We start from the raw sequence: 21,822 nt of genomic DNA, 5'->3' as shown, positions 1-21,822 counted from the left end.
TTCCTTTAGATAAATTCCCAGGAATGGGATGACTGGGTCATATGGTAGATCTATTCACAGATTTCTGAGGAATCTTTATATTGTATTCCATAGTGGTTGCACAAGTTTATGTTCCTACCAACAGTGTAGTAAGGTACCTTTTCCCCACATCCTTGCCAGCATTTGTTATTTTTTTATTTTTGAATGATTGACATTCTAACTGGGGTGAGATGAAACCTCATTGTATATTTTATTTGCATTTCCCTTATCCCTAGTGATACAGAGCATTTTTTCATGTGTCTGTTGCCCATTTTTATTTCATCCTTTGATAAATGCCTGTTCATGACTTTTGCCTGTTTCTTAAGTGGATTATTAACGTTGTTGAGTTTCTTGAAGTCTTTATGGGCCCTGGGTATTAATTCTTTATTACATGTATAGTTTGCAGATATTTTCTCCCATTTTGTTGGTTGCCTTTTCACTTTTCTTGGTGTTTTCATTGCTGTGCAGAAACTTCTTAGCTTGATGTAATGCCATTTGTCAATTTTAGCTTTTATTGTCTATGCTTCTGAGGTCTTTTTCCAAGAAGTGTTTGCTTATGCCAATGTTTCCCTCAGGTAATTTGGTGGTATCAATTCATAGATTAAGATCCTTAATACACTGGGATTTTATTTTTGTATAAGGTGTAAGTTAGGGGTCTTGTTTCATACTTCTGCATGCATAGATTCAACTTTCCCAGCGTAATTTGTTGAAGAGACTGTTCTTTCTCCAGGGAGTGATTTTAGCTCACTTGACAAGGATTAGTTGGTTGTAGATGCGTTGGATGAACTTCCGGGATTTCTATTCTGTTACATTGGTCTACGTGTCTATTTTTTGTGCCAATACCAGGCTATTTTGATTACAACTCTCCTGTAGTATGTCTTCAAATCTGGTATTGTGAATAAATCTTAAAAAAAAAAAAAAAGAAAAATGAGGCTGGAAAAGAAAAATGGAGGCAATATCATAAAGGAGTGTAAGTCATTTATGCTTTAACCTAACGCCATTTCAGAAAAGTAACAGCATTATATTCGTGTTGTTGAATGATCACTCTTACTACTTTAGTGTGTGAAGAATGGACTAGAGGTAGGAAGCCATCTGTGAGGGATGAGAGATGAGGTGGTGGACTTCAGGCAGTGATGGTGAAAAATTGAAAAAGGAGAAAATGGGTGAATTCAGAAGTTCTACTGAGAAAATAAGACTACCAGATGTGGGAAAAGAGAACAGGAGAAATTATTAGTGATACTAGGCTTTCTGTATTTCAGGCTGCTGAATAAATGTTATTGTGATTCTCAACTTTGTTAGAAGCCTGAGTTCATTCAGTGTGGTTCTTTCATTCACTTAGCAATTTTTTCTTTTAATATCTAATATATCCAAAAGATAGTTGTGGGCACTGGGAATATACCAGTGAATGAAGGGATCAAAAAGTCTCTGTCCTGTCCCAACTGGAGTGGAAGTGTCATCTCTGTGCCAGGAGAAGACAGCCGGCAGGCAGGGATGTGCCTCCCAGCCACAGATCCAGGACAATTGTACCTCCTGAAAACAGCTTCCTTTGTTAGATACAGATTTTGCATCCAAGAAGTCACTTAAGGTTCCCTTAACATATGTTAAAATATAAAACAAAACTGGAATTAGTCTTGAAATACATGGCGTTAACTGAAAAAAAAAAAAAAAAAAAGTCTCTGTCCTTACAGAACTTTACTGTAGTGTGGTGAAAGACAGTGCAGATGGTAAGTAAAACATTAAATACACTAGGTAATGATAAATCCTAAAAATAAAAAGTGACATCTCAGCAAAGACTCAAGAAAGTGAGGGAGATACACTTTTGAATAAGAAGGCTACTCTACAGATAGCAGAACAAGTCTGTTTGAAAAGAAGAAGAAGAAGAAATGAGATGGCCAGTGTGGCTGAAGTAAAGTTAAGGGGGCAGAATTGAAGTGAGTCACTGAGATTATCAGGGCCAAAGTATGTAGAGCCTTGTAAATTATATTTAGTTAACTTTTAGTAAAACCATTACAGGAAATTATTACAGGATTTTGAATAGGAAAATAACAAGTAAACTTGTGTTTTAACAGAATTTAAGTTTAAGAATAGTTTGAGTGGTTTTAGAATTTTCTGAATTAGGCTCAAAAGCAGTATTCTGGTTTTTTTTTTTTTTTTTTTTTTTTTTACTGAAGAGTCTATGGACATTTATTGAAGGTAGATAGGGTAGTGGGAACTTATATTTTGAGCTCTTTTGTAGAGTTGGAGGCTTGTGAAATTCAAGGTGCTTGGGAGACATACTTGAAGAAATGTCGAGTCAGCAGATTTAAGTCCACAAAAGCTTTATATGTAGATTCAGAGGTCAGCAGCATAATATAAGCTAACTGAAACCAGGTAGTGAAGTTGTTGAGCTGCTCCAAGGACTAAGTGTACAAAGAGAAGAGACATTCTCTGAAGGGAGGAGAGAACTTCCACTTTGATTATGGCTTTGTCTAGATAAGGTCAGAGTTTGTGAGCTCAAGAGGCTTCCATAGCCTTGGCAGCTCAAGACAAGAGCCTCAGGTGTTAAGAAACTGGCGCAGTTTTATCTATGGCATGATCTACACCCTGATTTACATCCTATGCCCCAGTTCCTGCCGCCATTGCTGTAAGCCAGGTAGCCACATGGCCCAATTACCTGTGCCAAGCTCCACCGCCAACCTAATGGGATTGGCTATTCCTACTTCCCTGCCCACCCTCCGGCAAAGTTTTAAAAAGACCTGTTCCTGAACACATGGCTCTCTTGGCTCCTCTCATCTGCTCTCCTTCCTCCTCTCATCTCTCATCTCTCTTCTCTCTCTCGTCTCTCCTCGCTAGTTCCTCTCCTCTCTGTCTGTCTCTCTTATATTCTCCTTCTCTCCCTTTTTCCCCTTAGTCGCCCCACCCCTCCAGTCTGTTGGGTTTTTCCCAATAAACCTTTTCCCTTACTCCCGTGTTTGGTGTGTTTTGTGACGGCCTAACAGAAATATATAACATTGGGTGATAACTGACGTCATATATAAGAGTGTCAATTGTTAAATCAACAACGGGAGTCACTGTGTACTTACTCTCCATGTAGGATCTTTGTCCTTAATGTGTTGTACTATGTGAATTAACGGTAAAACTAGTATCCAAACAGTACTTTATACTTTGTGTGTCTGTGTGGGTGCAGTTTGTTGAAATCTTTACTTAGTATATACTAAGTTGAACTTCTGTAAATAAATATAATTGAAAATGAATCTTAATGAAGAATGGGGTGGGAGAGGGAGTAAGAGATGGGATGGTTTACGGGTGGGAAGGTGGGGGGGAAAACCGCTATAATCCAAAAGTTGTACTTTTGAAGTTTATATTAGCCGGCGCCACAGCTCACTTGGCTAATCCTCCACCTGCAGCGCCGGCACCCCGGGTTCTAGTCCCAGTTGGGGCACCAGATTCTGTCCCGGTTGCCCCTCTTCCATTCCAGCTCTCTGCTGTGGCCAGGGAAGGCAGTGGAGGATGGCCCAAGTGCTTGGGCCCTGAACCCGCATGGGAGACCAGGAGAAGCACCTGGCTCCTGGCTTCGGATCGGCAGGATGCGCCGGCCGCAGCGGCCATTGTGGGGTGAACCAACGGCAAAAAGGAAGACCTTTCTCTCTGTTTCTCTCTCTCTCACTAACTCTGCCTGTCTGCCTGTCAAAAAATATATATTAAATAAAAGTTTAAAAAAAAAAACAAAGACGAGACAGCATCTATGGTAGAATACAAAGGAATATTAGCATTTGTGGGAATAGAAGAGTACACTAAGGCAGCTGAGAAGAAGCCAGAGATATAGGCTGAAAAATCAGATTTGAGTTAATACCTGAGCCAAGAGAGGACAGCAGTTAAAGTGGGAGAGAATGGACAACACTGTTAAAAACAGATTGGATATGATGATGATTGGGTCAGTGATGAGTTCTGAAAAAATAGGGTTTTTTCCTTTTTTCCCTTTTTTTCTCTTTATTTGAAAGAGTGAGACACACACACACACACACACACAGATCTTCAATCTTATGGTTCACTCTCCAAATGGGTGCAATTGCCAGGGCTAGGCCAGGCCAAAGCCAGAAACAACTTCTGGGTCACCCATGTGAGTGGCAGGGGCCCAAGCCCTTGGTCCATCTTGGACTTATTCCCCAGACACATAAGCAGGGAGCTGGATCGCAGTTGGAGCAGCCAGACACAAACGTGTGCCCATATGAGATGCCAGTGTCACAGGCAGTGGCTTAACCTGATGTGCCACACCACCCTGCCCCTGAATAGGTTTCTTCAGGTGATAGAGGTAGAAGCCAGATTTTGATGTGGTGGGGAGCAGTTAAAAGGATACAAAAGATATTTGTCAGTGAATAGAAAGTCCAAGGAAGCAGAAAATGAGCTGTGACACAGAGAATAGTGAGTTTATTATTTGAGAGTGGAGACTAGATTAATGGAAATAGGAAAAGGCAAGAATGATTTCTTTCTTTCTTTCTTTCTTTCTTTTTTTTTTTTTTTTTTTTTTTTTTTTTTTTTTTTACAGGCAGAGTGAACAGTGAGAGAGAGAGACATAGAGAGAAAGGTCTTCCTTTGCCATGGGTTCACCCTCCAATGGCCGCTGCCGCCGGTGCATCACGCTGATCCGAAGCCAGGAGCCAGGTGCTTCTCCTGGCCTCCCATAGGGTGCAGGGCCCAAGGACTTGGGCCATCCTCCACTGCCCTCCCGGGCCATAACAGAGAGCTGGCCTGGAAGAGGGGCAACCGGGACAGAATCCAGCTCCCAGTCCGGGACTAGAACCCGGTGTTCCGGCGCCACAGGCAGAGGATTAGCCTATTGAGCCACAGCGCTGGCAGAATGATTTCACATAAAGATTTTACTCTATGTACATATTTTTCTGGAAGACTTCTTAACAGTTTGTTGTTGTTTGTTTTTGAAGTTACTATTGGGAAAGATTCCTTTCCATAACAATATAAATTTAGCATTTTTATGATGAATAATAAAGTAGCACATTTGCTTTGAAAGACAGTATAAATCATTTTCCTTGAATGTACAATTTAAATTATTTATCTTCAATAATTAATGATGTGGAGGATTTTTATGGTTATGCTTTTAAGATCAGCCATTACTTTTTTCACTTGAAAACAATCATACAATATTACCCAGAGCTGAGCCCTGTTGAAGTTCATTTGTTGCTGACATCCTTCATCAAATGGCTATAGATATAAGCCTGTTTGTCTACATGATAACATGATTTTTGAAAACTGATTCTCTTTTTCTTAGATTTTTAGAAAGTTCTGCCCCTGCCCCTGAACTTGTCATTTTAAATAACTTTTATAGTATTAAGTTTATTGTATGTGTATAGACATGGGATGGAAGGTAGTGCTGAGAGTATTAAAAGAGAGTATTAAAAGAACTGTTAGAAATTTATTTGTGAATTTTCCTTATAGTCTAGTGCTGAGAAAAGGAATTCTAATGTGGCTAATTTATTTTTCTCTTTCCCTAGCTTTCTCTTTCCTCTATATTTCTTAGTATAAATATAATTAAATAAGGTGAGCATAATAAGGAAATTTGTAAATAAGAGGTGTTTTCCCCAGATTTTCAAATGAAGACATGCCATTAAGCAAACTAATCTATTAATTAAGTCACTGTGTGTAACTTTATTTATTTATTTTTTTTTTTTGTGGGGTAGAGGATTGGGATTTGAAACATTTAAGCTCTTCTGTAACAAAGCAGATGGTAGATCAGCCAGCGTGGAATACCATTATTTTTTATAAAATCATGGCATTTTCAGCTGTCACCTCTGCAGAGAACACCTACCACAGTGCTTTTCCAATATGCTAATATTCCCTCTCATTGTACCTGTTAATGCCATGGTATCAGGAATATTCTCTGGGTATTCTGCATTGTATGCTTAGTGGGTGGCTGAGCAGATTGCCTGTGATATTTAGGGATCCCCTCATAACAGTCTCATCTCACTGGACTAGTAGACCCTTCATTACATGCCAGGTAAGCTTGTTGATTATAGGCCACTATTGAGTCCAAGCTTTAATTAGCTCCCAGCATTGAAAATCTACATCAGAGTATTTAGTCCACGTATTAAAACACAAGTTGCAAATATATATGTCCAGTTGATAAATTTAGCTATATTTAAAATTTTCTTTTATCTTCCTTGGCCTGGCACTCTTAGAATTCATTCCTATATGCTGCTTCTACTTTTTCCATTATGAATTGGCAAAATACTTTAACTGCTTATTCTAAGTCCTCTTCTTCATTTCTGTATCTGGCCTGTGCTGTGATCTTATCTATATCATGGGTCTGAAGACAAGGCTTGTGGTAGAATAGTTGTTACAGATGACTGGCACCCTCCTTTTGTGGTAGTAAACAGTGTTAAAGATAATTGTCATCTCCCCTTTGCAATAACTATGCCAAGTGACGCTAATGAACTATTTATGCAAAGAAAGTCTGGCTGTGGAGAAAAAATAAAGCTGCTTCTACCTGCATGGAAGGTTCCAGGGAGGTATAAGAGTTCAGAGTTATTAGCATTCTCTGTTGCAGCCCAGAGGTTCCCATCTCTTGTCTGTGGCTCCACTGTTTCTGAATCTGTACCCTTAGCTTAGCCTAAAAGGTTTAGCCAATGTGTGCTATTCAACATTTATACCGTCTAATGGGATGTACCACAAAGAGCATGGCACTATCATTCCTGTGATATTCTAGCCAAGAATTAATTTTTATATCAAACCCAGGTGGAATATTACCCCTATACAACAAAAATCCTATACCTTTTAAAACTGTTTTAAGAAATAGGGAAGATTTGCCGGCGCCGCGGCTCAATAGGCTAATCCTCTGCCTTGCGGCGCCGGCACACCGGGTTCTAGTCCCGGTCGGGGCGCCGGATTCTGTCCCGGTTGCCCCTCTTCCAGGCCAGCTCTCTGCTGTGGCCAGGGAGTGTAGTGGAGGATGGCCCAAGTACTTGGGCCCTGCACCCCATGGGAGACCAGGATAAACACCTGGCTCCTGCCATCGGATCAGCGCGGTGCGCCGGCCGCAGCGCACCAACCGCGGCAGCCATTGGAGGGTGAACCAACGGCAAAAGGAAGACCTTTCTCTCTGTCTCTCTCTCTCACTATCTGTGGGGAGCCGGCCCCCACAACCTCTGTCTTTTGCCTGCCTGTAGACTGATGTGAAGTAATACAACCAAACGTTCCCACCGTTCCAATGTGCGCAAACAGAGAGGCTATCAAAAGGACAGTACATACCCTCTAGGACACTCTAAAACAGGGGGCTGCAGTATGTGATATGCCGTGGAAGCCTCGGTCTCTCTTCCTAACTGCCTCATTGACCGCTTGCTCCTACACTGTTCTTAGGGTGGACCGGTAGTCAACGACGGGTAAGCACTCGCAGGCTTCTCTAGCAACCTAAGATAGAGGGCAGGACATGCTTCCTATATCCTTGATGACGGGTAAGCAGAGTAAGCGCTGCGGGGCACCTAAGACAGGCACGAGTCCACGCCACTCAGCGTTTAACGTGAGGGACTTGTGGGGGATGGATCCTCCCCCGCGGCCCTCTGGACAGTGTAGACACCGGTTACCATAAACACCAGGCCATTCTTGTACAAACAAGAAGGGGGAGATGTCGGGGCCAGTGGCCCTGGCCCGACGTGAGATGCAGCAGGCTGAGGCTGTCCCTTATCTAATCCTGTTTCCAAGACTTTTCGTCCCATATTCCTGCAGGCAGGATGTGACTTCTGATGAATGTTTATGATGTTCTTTGCACTTTCTGCAGAGCTTGTACCCTGATCATTGCTACTTTGTAAACTTGCTCTGTTCCTGTGCTATGCATGATTACACACAATGAATGTTATCTGTATGGGGCCTGGGGTATATATCCTTGTGTTTCTTGGTGCTTGCGGCTGGAGTCTGAAGGGTTTCCTTAGGGAGACTGCCTCCAGTCCCTCATCGCCGGGCCCCCTACTTTGGCTTGGAACGCGATGAGGCAATAAACGTGGTGATGAATTGACTGAGTGCTGCGTGTCTCCGTGTGGTTTGTCGGGTGGCCTCCGACAACTGTCCACTCTGCCTGTCAAAAAAATTAAAAAGAAAAAAAGAAATAGGGAAGACTTAGAAGCTTCTGTAAACCAAAGGAACTTGAAAAAGAGACATTACTACTAAATGCAACTCAGTTTATCAGTTGTATGATGGTCTAGGCAAGAAGATGGAATGATTAGCAGGCCTTGAATTGGTTCTGTGGATTTGGATGGATGCTCTAGCAATGTTGACTTTTTTTCTAATTTGGAGAGATCCTTAGTGGTTATCACAGAGAGTGTCCTTGACTTTGAGACATAGCACACTGGAAAACTTGGGTGCATGAAGGAGAATACCTCTCAGTGATTCAGAAGAAGAAAAATGAACTTGGTGCACACAGAGAATAATGGAGCAAAATTATTACCATGTTAACAATTGGGGAATCTGGGTAAAACAGATATAGGCATTCTTTGTATTCTTCTTGTAACATTGCTATAAAATTGAAATTTTCTTTGAAGTTTAAGGAAAATTAAAAATGGATATTGCATTCAGATATAATTTCTAATAAGAAGTTGAGAATACTCTTCTTAATCAAATTAATACAGTCAAGAAGTGTCTCTGACTCACTTTTTTTTTTAACTTTTATTTAATGAATATAAATTTCCAGTGTACAGCTTATGGATTACAATGGCTTCCCCCTCCCATAACTTCCCTCCCACCCGCAACCCTCCCCTCTCCTGCTCCCTCTCCCCTTCCATTTGCATCAAGATTCATTTTCAATTCTCTTTATAGACAGAAGATCAATTTAGTATTTATTAAGTAAAGATTTCAACAGTTTGCACCCACATAGAAACACAAAGTGAAACATACTGTTTGAGTACTAGTTATAGCATTAAATCAAAATGTACAGCACATTAAGGACAGAGATCCCATATGAGGAGCAAGTGCACAGTGGCTCTGACTCACTCTTAAGTGAGATTCCATGACTATATTTTTGAGTAATATTGTGCAAGTAACAGAAGCATCTAATTTCATCTTATTTTTCTTCTAATAGAATGTAATGAACATGAAGGAGATGGCAATTATTATTTTCATTTTGTTAGCTTGTTTTGTTAACCTTAGTGAGACTATTTAAATAAGTAATCCCCTCTGCAAAAATATTTATTGTATTACCATATTTCAATTACTTTTTTTAAAAATGATTTTGAGGGGCCCACACTGTGGTAGAACCAGGAGGTAAGCTTCAACCTACTGTGGGCATTTCACATGCGTGCTGGTTCAAGTCCTGATTGCTCCACTTCTGATCCAGCTCCCTGCTAATGTGTCTGTGAAAACAGCAGAGGATGGCACAGATCCTTGGGCCCCTGCACCTATGTGGGAGACCCTGAAGGAGGTTCCTGGCTCCTGGCTTCAGCCTAACCCAGCCCTGGCTATATTTGAAAGTAAGAGTTATGGAGAAAAAGGAGGAGAGGGAGAGAGAGAGAGAGAGACAGAGACACACATACATACATACAAACATACATACAAACAGACAGACCTTCCACCCGCTGGTTCACTCCCCAGATGGCTGCGACAGCTGAGGTTGAGCCAGACCAAAGCCAGGAGCTTCATCCATGTCTCCGGTGTGAGTGGCAGGGGCCCAAACACTTGGACCATCCTCTGCTGACTCCCAGGCCATTAGCTGGGAGCTGGAATGGAAGTGGAGAAACTGGAACATAAACTGGCACCCATATGGGATGCCAACATCACAGGTGGCGGCATAACCACTGTGCTACAACACTGGCCTCTATATTTCAGTTTCTTTATATAGCTTATATATTGCCTAAAATTAGTTCATTTACTCATTTTTCATTGCCTTGCCCCTCCAAGGGACTGTAAGCTCCATGAGCACAGAACCTATACTCAGAGCCTATAAGAATTTCTTGGCACCTAGTTGGTACCTCATAAGTATTTGTTAAATATTTGAACAAATCACTGTTACTGTATTGTAAATCCTTAGAAAGTGTTTTCATGAAGCTTATCATTGCATATAATCTTGTTATTTGTGAATAATGCTTCTATAGTTCAGTCTGATATTTATCTACCATATAACTGTTGTAAAAATAATTTCTTTGAAGTTTTTACTTTCCCTTTAATTCAGTTTCTTTTTCTAAAAATGTTTTGAATTGTATTAGTCAAAGTGAAAGGGAAGAATTTGAAAATGAGTTCAAACAACAGTATGAACGAGAAAAAGTGTTATTAACTGAAGAAAATAAAAAGTTGACAAGTGAACTTGATAAGGTAAGTAATTCAACACCCTGATAGAAATTATTAGTATTATTGTATATTTGGTATATATTTTTAGTTCAATAGCTCTTGTAAGCTATGACTTCTTGTAAGATACAATTTTCCTTGTACCAATCTGTGACGGAAATCTTATCTAGCTTATTTCATCTTACTCCTTTTGCTATTTAGTTTTCACTTATTTGATTGTTTCTTTCTTTTTTTTTTTTTTTTTTTTTTTTTTTTGGACAGGCAGAGTGGACAGTGAGAGAGAGAGAGAAAGGTCTTCCTTTTGCCGTTGGTTCACCCTCCAATGGCCGCCGCGGTAGCGCGCTGCGGCCGGCGCACCGCGCTGTTCCAATGGCAGGAGCCAGGTGCTTCTCCTGGTCTCCCATGGGGTGCAGGGCCCAAGCACTTGGGCCATCCTCCACTGCACTCCCTGGCCACAGCAGAGAGCTGGCCTGGAAGAGGGGCAACCGGGACAGGATCGGTGCCCCGACCGGGACTAGAACCCGGTGTGCCGGCGCCGCAAGGCGGAGGATTAGCCTGTTGAGCCACGGCGCCGGCCTAGTTTTCACTTATTTGAAAGACAGGCAGGGTGAGAGAAACAGAGAGAGAGAGAGAGAGAGAGAAACAGATCTTCTGTCTACCGGTTAACTTCTCAAATGTCTATAACAGTCAAGGCTTGGCCAAGTGAAAGCTAGGAACCTGGAATTCAATTGGCTTCTACGTGTGCGGTTGGAACCTCAATTCTTAAGCCATGACACCTGCTGCCTCATAGCATGTGCATTAGCAAGAAACTGAAATTGGAAGCAACTCTGATATGGGATGTGGGTGTCACATGTGGCCACTTAACTGCTGTACCAAATGACCAGCAGATCTCTTTTCTCTATCTTGTTTTTATTTTTTTGAGCCTCTATTCTTTACTTTCCATCTTCTCTTTTTTACTCTCTGTCATGTCTGTCATTTACCCTGAAATAGCCACCTAAGTTACAGACAGGCTAATTAAAGGTTGGCATTTGGTGAGATCAGGGGCACAGTTAAGCCCAAATTGAGAAATTAAAAGCATGTTCTCATAGTCACAGTAGAGAACTGGTAGTAGCTGGAAATGATATGAGGGCCAAGTGTTAATCTAATGAAACCAACTCTACCGAAACTGTCTTGAATAAAGAGCAAAATCATATATTAAACTTAAAAGTGGCAATTTTTATGAGCAAATTTCAAATACGTAGAGGAATTTTTTTTCCATTTAGTACCTCAAATTTCTCAAACTGCCACTGTCATGCACTTATTGTGCCAATTACTAAATAGTTGTGGAAATAATAATCATAAGTCTTAATCATTTTGCATTTAAATAAGTTGGACAATTGTGTTTTATAATGATTTTAAGAATTTTTCTCATGAAGAATAAGAAAGGAAGGAGGAGGAAGGGTGGGAACGTGAGTGGGAAGGATAACTATACTCCTAAATCTGTATATATGAAATTTGTTTACCTTAAAAATATTTTTAAGAAAGAAAGAAATTTTCTCAGGTCTGGTGTTGTGGCAGAGCTGGTAAATTCGCTGCCTATGATGCCAGCCATCCCATGTGAACTCTGGTTCACATCTCAGCTGCTCCATTTCTTTTTCTTTTCTTTTTTTTTTTTAAGATTTATTTTACTTATTTGAAAGACAGAGTTACACAGAGAGAGGTAGAGACAGAGAAAGAGGTCTTCCATCTGCTAGTTCACTCCCCAATTGGCTGCAACATCCAGAGCTGCGCCAATCCAAAGCCAGGAGCCGGGAGCTGCTTCTGAGTCTCCCATGTGGGTGCAGGGGCCTAAGGACTTGGGCCATCTCCTACTGCTTTCCCAGGCTAGAGCAGAGAGCTAGATTGGAAGAAGAGCAGCCGGGACCAGAACCGGCACCCATATGGGATGCAGGCCAGGGCTTTAACCTGCTGTGCCACAGCGCCGGCCCCCATTTCTGATTCAGCTCCCTGCTAATTCATCTGGGAAAACAGTAGAAGATAACCTAAGTATTTGGGTCCCTGTACCCATATGAGAGACCTGGTTCGGGCTCCTGGCTTCAGTCTGGCCCAGCCCTGGCCATTATGACCATTTGGGGAACAAACCAGCAGATGGAAGATCTTTCTGCCTCTTTCTTTCTGTAGCTTTGCCTTTCAAATAAAAAATAATAAAAAGAAATGTTCTCAAATAAAAATATTCATTTATTATTTATTACAATAACAGATATTTTAAAAGATTTATTTTTATTTATTTGAAAGAGTTACAGAGAGAGGTAGAGACAGAGAGAAAGCAAGATGTCTTCCATCTGCTGGTTCACTCCCCAAATGACCTCAATGGCCAGAGCTGAGCCGATCCAAAGCTGGGAACTTTTTCTGGGTCTACCACATGGGTACAGGGGCCCCAGTCCCAGGACTAGGGCTGTCCTCCTCTGCTTCCCCAGGCGCATCAGCAGGGAGCTGGATTGGAAGTGGAGCAGCTGGGACTCAAATCGGCACCCTATGGGATGCCGATGCTGCAGACTGGGGCTTTAAACTGCTGGACCACAACTCTGGCCCCTACAAAAAGAAATTAAAGGACCATGACTAAATAGTCATAAAATAGATTATTTTCCTTATTATTATTTAGCATTTGAAAGTAACTTTGCTTATTTGTTTGTAAACTGCTTGATAAAGAATAATGTTAGTACTTTGAAAAGTCTTTTCTGAAGTATTTTTTAAAAAATTTTATTTATTTGAGAGGTAGAGTTACAGACAGTGAGAGAGAGATAGAGAGAAAGGCCTTCCATCCACTGATTCACTCCCCAAACAGCCTCAATGGCTAGAGCTGGGCCGATCAGGAGCCAGGAGCTTCCTCCCAGTCTCCCATGTGGGTGCTGGGGCCCAAGGTCTTGGGTCATCTTCCACTGCCTTCCCAGACTTATAGCAGGGAGCTGGACTGGAAGAAGAGCAACCAGGACTAGAGCCGGCACCCATATGAAATGCTGGCGCCGCAGGCAGAGGATTAACCTACTGTGCATCGGCCCCTTTTATGAAGTATTGTAACACTAATGAACAAAATTGTGGAAAGTACTACTAGTAAGTAGCATTTTTAAACCATGATTAATGTGTGAACTTTATTATAACTCTTAATTTTCATTACAATAAGACTGACAGTATTTGAATTCTATCCAAATGGCACATAATTGTGACTTCATGTGTTTGACTAATATGACTACAAAATTTAATATCATTTATAATTATGAGAATTTTTTTATTTTGTAAACAGTTACCTTGAGTATAGAAAAAGAAAACTTGGGTGTATCAAGAGTTGGGAATTGGGGCCAGCACTGTGGCATAGCAAGTAAAGCTGCTGCCTACAATGCTTGCATCGCATATGGGCGCCGGTTCTCTGCTATGGCCTGGGAAAGAAGTAAAAGATGGCTCAAGTCCTGGGGCCTCTGCACTTGCACGGGAAGACCTGGAGGAAGCTGTTGGCTTTGTGGCCAATTGGGGAGTGAACCAGCAGATGGAAGAGCTATCTCTTTTCTCTGCTTCTCCTTCTCTCTGTGTGTAACTCTGACTTTCAAATAAATAAATAAATTAAAAAAAAAAAAAGTGGGTAATGACAGCCCACAAAATAATTTTGTCCTACCAAGGCAACCACAAGTGGTACTTGAAATTCAGCGAATCTATAGCAGGCAAAATTTTAAGTGGATAATTTGGTATTACACATTAATGATGTTCTAAATAACCAAATTGACTTTGGCAGAATAAAAAGGTTCCCCACCTCAGATAAATATAAACTTAAATTCCAGAAAGCTACTTCATGTAGAGTTAGACTTACCTAGTAAATGATGTTATTACAGTTTAAGAAAAGTTGTATTAAAAAATAATGAAACTGAATTTATATCAAATTTTATATTAAGCCATTGGTTTCATTTCATTGTTAACCATAAAGTTTTTCTGAGTTTACCCAAAATATATATTTAGAGAGAAGTTTTTTAAAAATATTCTTTCAGGGGTAGACATAGCATAGCAGTTAAAGATACCTTTTGGGGGGCCCACATCACATTTGAAGCACCTGGGTTCAAGTCCCAGCTCCATTCCAGATTCCAGCATCCTGCTGAGATGCATAGTGGGAGGCTGCAGGTGATGGCTCAACAGATGGAGTCTCTAGCACCCACTTGGGAGACCACGATTGAATTCCTCACTGTTGAGGGCATTTGAGCATGAACTAGCAGATGGGAGATCCCTCTTTCTGTCTGTCTGTCCTTTTCAGATAAATAAATATATATATATATATTAATAAGAAATGATCTTTCAGTTACAGCTGTCTTGTGGTCTAATATAGCCATAAGGAAAGGACTTAGTTAGGCCTAATACACACAGTTGAAGCCTCCTTAATGAAACTAAAGGATTGTTTACAAGAAATAGACTATTACCTAATCTTACTAAATTGAGGAATATGGTACAGGATATGAATAGCACTTTGAGACCAAATTCATGTAGTAGGCAAATATTTAATAACAAAGAGTTGTAGGAAAATAGTTGGCATAGCAGTTATCTGCCAGTTCATTCCCCTGATGGCTGCAGTCGCCAGGACTGGGTCAGGCTGAAGTCAGGAGATTGGAATTCCATTCTCATGGAAATTCCATGGGTGGCAGAGTCCCAGTTGGGCTGTATTCTGCTTTTTCAGGCACATTAGCAGGAAGCTGGATCAGAAGTGGAACAACTGTGCTTCACATGGTTACTCTGATGTGGGATGCCTGCTGCACCAGAACGCTGGCCCCATTTTTTATTATTTCACTTAATATTCACTTTTAATTTTTTATAATTCTTTTTACAAATTGCTAGATTCTATCCATTTTATTTTTTTTAAAGATTTTATTTATTTATTTGAGAGGTAGAGTTACAGACAGTGAGAAGAAGAGACAGAGAGGAGTGGTCTTCCTTCCGTTGGGTCACTCCGCAGATGGCTACAACAGCTGGAGCTGCACTGATTCAAAGCTAGGAGCCAGGTGCTTCTTTCGGGTCTCCCATGCTGGTGCAGGGGCCAAAGGACTTGGGCCATCTTCTACTGCTTTCCCAGGCCATAGCAGAGAGCTGGATGGGAAGAAGAGCAGCCAGGACTAATACCAGAGTCCATATGGGATGCCGGCGCCGCAGGCAGAGGATTAACCTACTGCGCCACAGCACAGGCCCTACTTTTAATTTAACTTTTACTCTGTTCTCCTCTTAGTCTACCCTATTGACATCCTTACTATCTCTTTCCATTTATTCCTCTTCTTGTTTGGTTTCAATTGGTTATATTCCCCAAGAAAAATTATTGACAAATGTATTTGCCTTTCTACTGGAAACCAGTAGGAATAGGACTGGATTCTTTCTTATCAGAATTATAGACATAGAAGCCATAAAGCAATTATTAAGTTAATTTTAAAAGTTATATACAATAAATTCTCAAATTTTAAACAACAAAAATTAAAATTAAAAAAATAAATTTTAAAAATGATATTTTAGAAATCTATATGCTACATTCTTTATTAAAAGTTACTAAAAGGTAATTTATTGCAAATAAAATGACCCGTATACTTGAGGAAGTGAAATACATGTTTTATAAGAAGAAAACATGTAATTTTTAAATTATCTTTAAATTATTTTACAAAACAGCATCATTACAAAAAAAGAAAATCATTAACATGAAACTTACTCATAATCTTATCACCAGAAAGCAACTATTTTAACTTTATATGTTCCTTTCCAGGTTTTGCCCGCATTCATACTATTTCATACTTGTAGCCATGTATATTTTCCATTTACTAATATGTTTTTTTACTTAAAATATTATCAGAAATTCTCATATTCCTATGTAGTCTTACAGTTATGTCTGACACGTTGATGTACAAATAGTAAAACCTTCTTATTTCCAAACATGCAAAATGACCCTATACTAGGTGGAATTACTATGTGCATGCCCTCCTCTGAGTTACTTTATATATATTTCATTTTCACAATAACTCTTTTAGGGTATACTCTGTCAGTCTTGCCATTTTATAGTTGGAAAAACTGAGCCAAAGGAGGGTTAAGCTGTTTTCCTAATTGAACTATAAAGTGGCAGATTGGGACTTGGATATAGGTAGTCTGCTTCCAAAGTCCATGCTTTTATCTAGTAATAATGTCATAGTTAACTTTTTTTATGACCAATATTAACATAAATTAAGCAATCTGTTTCAAAATACTTGTACCTATTGTGATGTAGCAGTGCAAACAGGCTGCATTTTCCTCTTCATTTTGCAGATCTCTCCAGTCACAAATTAGATGGAAGGGCTGCCAGAAGCAGCAGTAATCAAACAAAACAATGGCCGGCGCCGTGGCTCAACAGGCTAATCCTCCGCCTTGCGGCGCCGGCACACCGGGTTCTAGTCCCGGTTGGGGCACCGATCCTGTCCCGGTTGCCCCTCTTCCAGGCCAGCTCTCTGCTGTGGCCAGGGAGTGCAGTGGAGGATGGCCCAAGTGTTTGGGCTCTGCACCCCATGGGAGACCAGGAGAAGCACCTGGCTCCTGCCATTGGAACAGCGCGGTGCGCCGGCCGCAGCGCGCTACCGCGGCGGCCATTAGAGGGTGAACCAACGGCAAAGGAAGACCTTTCTCTCTGTCTCTCTCTCTCTCACTGTCCACTCTGCCTGTCAAAAATTAAAAAAAAAAACAAAACAAAACAAAACAAAACTTGCAGGAATTAGTGAAGACACTACATTTGTACTTCTCAAAAATGAGTGGTAGGCTTCTGATTGTGCTGTGAGGAGACTGATGACCTTCCCCCAAAGTTTAAAAATGGGTATAGTTGTTAAAAACAACCATTTCAGAGCTTTTTAAATAATCAGAAAAAGATGGTACCAAAAGTTGTTGACTTAAACTAAGGAATATCAGAACAAATGGAAGAGTACATATTAATGGATTGGGAAACTTGGTATTAGCATAACAGTTCTTCCCAGATTGATCTCTAGGTTTAAAGACATTGGAGTTGATGAAGTTACTATTAAATTTGTGTAGAAATACAAAAAATCTAAAATAGTGAAATCATTTTTTGGGAAGAACACATTGGAGAATTTATAGTATGTAATTTTAATCCTTATTGTCAGTATATAATAATCAAAAAAGTATAGTATGGACATAATGAAACACAATACAGAGTATAAAAATAAGCTTCCACAATTAAGCTCATTTGCGTTTCAACAAAATCAGTTCAATGACAGTTCAATTGGAAATGGTTCTTCACCTGGTGCTGGAACAGTTGTATATCTCTATACAAGAAAAAATGAACTTAGATCCTTAACTCATAACTTACACAAAAACTAATTTAAAGTGGATCAAAAAGTAAAATACAGGAGGTAACCAAAGAAGAAAATTTTTTGTGACTTGAGGTTAAAGACTTCATAGATATGACATTAAAAGCTTAATTCATGGGGCTGGCACCATGGCACAGGAGGTTAATCCTCCGCCTGTGGCGCTGGCATCCCATATGGGTGACGTTCAAGTCTCAGGTGCTCCTCATCCAATCCAGCTCTCTACTGTGGCCTGAGAAAGCAATAGAAGATGACCCAAGTGCTTGGGTCCTTGCACCCGCATGGGAGACCAGGAAGGAGCACCTGGCTCCTGGCTTGGGATCGGCACAGCTGCAGCCGTTGCAACCATTTGGGGAGTGAACAAATGGAAGGGAGACCTTTCTCTCTGTTTCTCCCTCTCATTGTCTGTGACTCTACCTCTCAAATAAATAAATAAAAATCTTTAAAAATAAATAAAAAAGCTTAATTCATGAGGGAGAAAATAATAGTAAATGTAACTTCATCAAAATTTGAAAATAAAATTAAGAAAATGAATAGATGTGTGGATGGAAAGGAAATATTTTCAGATAAATTATCTGATAAAAATAATTTGTATTCATAATATATAAAGAACCTAAATTTTTAAAATATATTTTAGTCATTTGTGAGACAGAGAGCTCCCATGCACTGGTTCACTCCCCTAAATGCCCACAACAGCCAGTGCTGGGATGAGACTGGAGACGGGAGTTGGAAACTCAATCCTGGTCTCTCATAAGGTGACAAGAACCCAATCACTTCAGCCATCAACACTGTCTCTCATGGTCTGCATTGACAGAAAGCTAGAATCAGGAACTGTAACCAGGATTCAAAGCCAGGCCTCTTGGGATGCAGTCATCTTACCCACTAACTTAAATGTCCATTATCTATTATGAATTTTTAAAAATGTAAAGCAAGAAATTTAAAAAAAAAAAAATTGTCAGGGCCAGCACTGTGGCATAGCAGGTAGAGCCACCATCTGCAGTGCTGGCATCCCAATGGGTGCCAGTTTGTATCCCGGCTATTCCATTTCTGATCCAGCTCTCTGCCTGGGAAAGCAGTAGAAGATGGCCCAAGTGCTTGGGCCCCTGCATCCATGTGGGAAACTCGGAGTAAGCTTCTGGATCCTAGCTTTGGATTGGCCTAGCTTCAACCGTTACAGACATTTGGGGAATGAACCAGTAGATGGAAACCTTTCTTTCTGTCTCTCCCTCTGTCTGTAACTCTACCTCTCAAATAAATAATCTTTAAAAAGTGATTTGTCTGGGCCGGCGCCGTGGCTTAACAGGCTAATTCTCCGCTTTGCGGCGCTGGCACTCCGGGTTCTAGTCCCGGTTAGGGCGCCGGATTCTATCCCGGTTGCCCCTCTTCCAGGCCAGCTCTCTGCTATGGCTCGGGAAGGCAGTGGAGGATGGCCCAAGTCCTTGGGCCCTGCACCCGCGTGGAAGACCAGGAGAAGCACCTGGCTCCTGGCTTTGGATCAGCGTGATGCGCTGGCCGCAGCGGCCATTGGAGGGTGAACCAATGGCAAAAAGGAAGACCTTCCTCTCTGTCTCTCTCTATATATATCCACTCTGCCTTTCAAAAAAAAAAAAAAGTGATTTGTCTATTTATTTGAAAGAGAGACAGAAAAGAAGAGAGATCTTCCATCTGCTGGTTTACTCCCCAGATGGCCATAATGCCCCGCTGGGCCGGGTCAGAGCCAGGAGCTTCTTCAAGTCTCCCACATGGGTGAAGGGCAAGCACTTGGGATATGATTTTCCCAGGCCATTAGCATGCAGCTGGATCAGAAGTGGAGTAGCTGGCACCCATATGGGATGCTGGAATTGCAGGCAGCAACTTGACCTGTTATGCCACAATGCCCACCCGCAAGCAAGAACATTTTACTTAAATGAAAGGTTTGCATCATTTCCATTACCTCATCAAGAAAAGTTATGAAGTTGGATTCTGTGAAGTGTGTAAGAGAAAAACGAAGAAGGAGAATTTAGGGAGTATTGGATATTTCCGAATTCAGAGGTCAGAAGGGTATGTAATAATACAAAACAACAAGCACTTTTTAGAAGATGGTCAGTTATCTGATGTAACAAGTATCTCAGCACTTTTAATTCCTGATCATAAAAGTCACACATCTCTTAAAATTGCCTTTCAGCTTACTACTTTGTATGAGAATTTAAGTATGCGCAACCAACAGTTAGAAGAAGAGGTGAAAGATCTAGCAGACAAGAAAGAATCAGTTGCACATTGGGAGGCCCAAATCACAGAAATAATTCAGTGGTGAGTGCTCTTTTAAATGTGTGTATGAATCACTGTGGACATATGGCTAAGTTGATGTGAAGCTACTAATATTTTTTTAAATCCTGTTTTTTACTATGAGAAATGTTATTTGAAAAGCATTGTTATTTCTGACTTTTTTGTATGTTCTGCTTTATTTTCTGTTGTGTTCCTGTTTCCTAATTCCCAACAAATGGTCCAGACCAGCTTTTATACCACATTTTGAAATCTGATACTTTTTTCCAAGAAAAGAAAATGTTATTCCCATCTACGCTAAGAGTTAGTCCTTAAAGAACTGAAGAAGTACATCCACTAGCTATATATATTTTCTGAGATCGAAACTGTTAATATTTGTTACTAAGAATTAACAGCTTGAGAAAGATTTAGAAGCTGAATTTGCTACCATCTTATACTTTTTTTTTAAAAGATTCATTTACTTACTTGAGAGGCAGTGTTGCAGACAGAGATGGGGAGAGGAGGTCTTCCACCAACTGGTTCAATCTCAATGGCCACAACATCTGGAGCTGGGCTGATCAGGAGCAAGGAGCTTCTTTGAGGTCTCTCACAGGGGAGGCAGGGGTCCATACGCTTGGGCCATCTTCCACTGCCTTCTCAGGCCATTTCAGAGAGCTGGATCGAAAGAGGAGCAGCCGGGACACTTATGCCCATACAGAATGCAGGTGCCACAGGCGGAGGCTTAACTACTGCTGCACAGTGCCAACCCCTTTACTCATAATTTTGACAGACTAGTTTATATATGATTTTAAAAATAGATTTATTTATTTAATTGAAAGGCAGAGTTAGAGAAAAGAGAATCATTTTTGACCTTTTGGCTAAGATCAAGTATGGAGAGAAAGGAGAGACAGAGTGAGATCTTCCATCTACTGGTTGACTCCCCAGTGGTCGCCTATGCTGGGGATGGGCCAGCCCAAAGCCAGGAGCGAGGAGCTTCATCTGGGTTTCCCACATGGGTGGCAGGGACTGAAGTACTTGGACTATCTTCCACTACTTTCCCAGGCCATTAGCAAGGAACTGGCTACAAAGTGGAGCTGCTTGGACTTGAACTGGTACTCATGTGAGGCCAATATTGTCAGGAACTGTGCCACAAACCAGTCTGGTTTATAATATTTTAAGAGCTGTAAATGGTTACAATTAATTTACAAAAAAAATTAGTTTTTTTACCTTCTCCTTAAGCTTTTGGGATTTAATTTTGAATATTTATCTTAGTGACCTTCATATTCATTCATTGAATGATATTTATGATGCTTGATAGAATTTGCATGTTTTTATTATATGTGAAGAAAGTAGGATCCAATGAGAACTTTATTTTTTCATAAAAATAGTTGTAATTTCTATAGTTAATATAAAAATTTACATAAAATAATAGTTAATATAAACATTTTATATAAAATAGAAAAATTTAATTTTTTATATTTAGTTAATATTTTTACTCTTTATTGGCATCTGATAGATGTTTATATCAAAACAACTTTTTCTTCCCCACATATTTATAGGCTAGTCATTTGATGGGTATTTTAGAATACTTTGCTCGTATTTTGATTTATGTGTTTTTCCATGTTCTTTCCAAATTAATAGCCTTCTTTTAAATAAAATCAACAGTGAATAAATATTGACTTTTCAAGTAGTTATACACAAATGACTGTATTTTTTTTAAAGATTTATTTTTATTTGAGAGGCAGAGGGAGAGAGAGAGAGAAAAAAGGAGAGAAGTTTTGCATTGGCTGGTTGACTCTCCAAATGGCCGCAACAGAAAGTTGTGCTAGGAGTCAGGCGCTTCCTCCAGGTCTCCCGTGCAGGTGCAGGGGCCCAAAGACTTGGGCCATCTTCTACTGCTTTCCCAGGCCATAGCAGAGAGCTGAAGAGAGAGAAGCGGAGCATCTGGGACTCAGACTGGTGCCCATATGGG

General features: G+C 40.5%; 1 protein-coding gene across 4 annotated transcripts in view; it reads left to right on the top strand.

The window, feature by feature from the left end:
- CDC42BPA (CDC42 binding protein kinase alpha) overlaps nucleotides 1-21,822 on the top strand; it is a 352,518-nt gene that overhangs the window by 235,611 nt on the left and 95,085 nt on the right. For all 4 annotated transcript variants that reach the window (XM_062210852.1, XM_062210850.1, XM_062210853.1 and 1 more), the window contains 2 exons: nucleotides 10,197-10,302; nucleotides 19,774-19,898. In XM_062210852.1, the coding sequence (XP_062066836.1) occupies nucleotides 10,197-10,302; nucleotides 19,774-19,898 (231 nt within the window). The remainder of the gene's footprint in view (nucleotides 1-10,196; nucleotides 10,303-19,773; nucleotides 19,899-21,822) is intronic.

Source organism: Lepus europaeus, chromosome 14, assembly GCF_033115175.1.
Source record: "Lepus europaeus isolate LE1 chromosome 14, mLepTim1.pri, whole genome shotgun sequence".
Classification (NCBI taxonomy): domain Eukaryota; kingdom Metazoa; phylum Chordata; class Mammalia; order Lagomorpha; family Leporidae; genus Lepus; species Lepus europaeus.
Note: the sequence above shows the minus strand (reverse complement) of the source record. Positions and strands in the feature narration are given on the sequence as shown.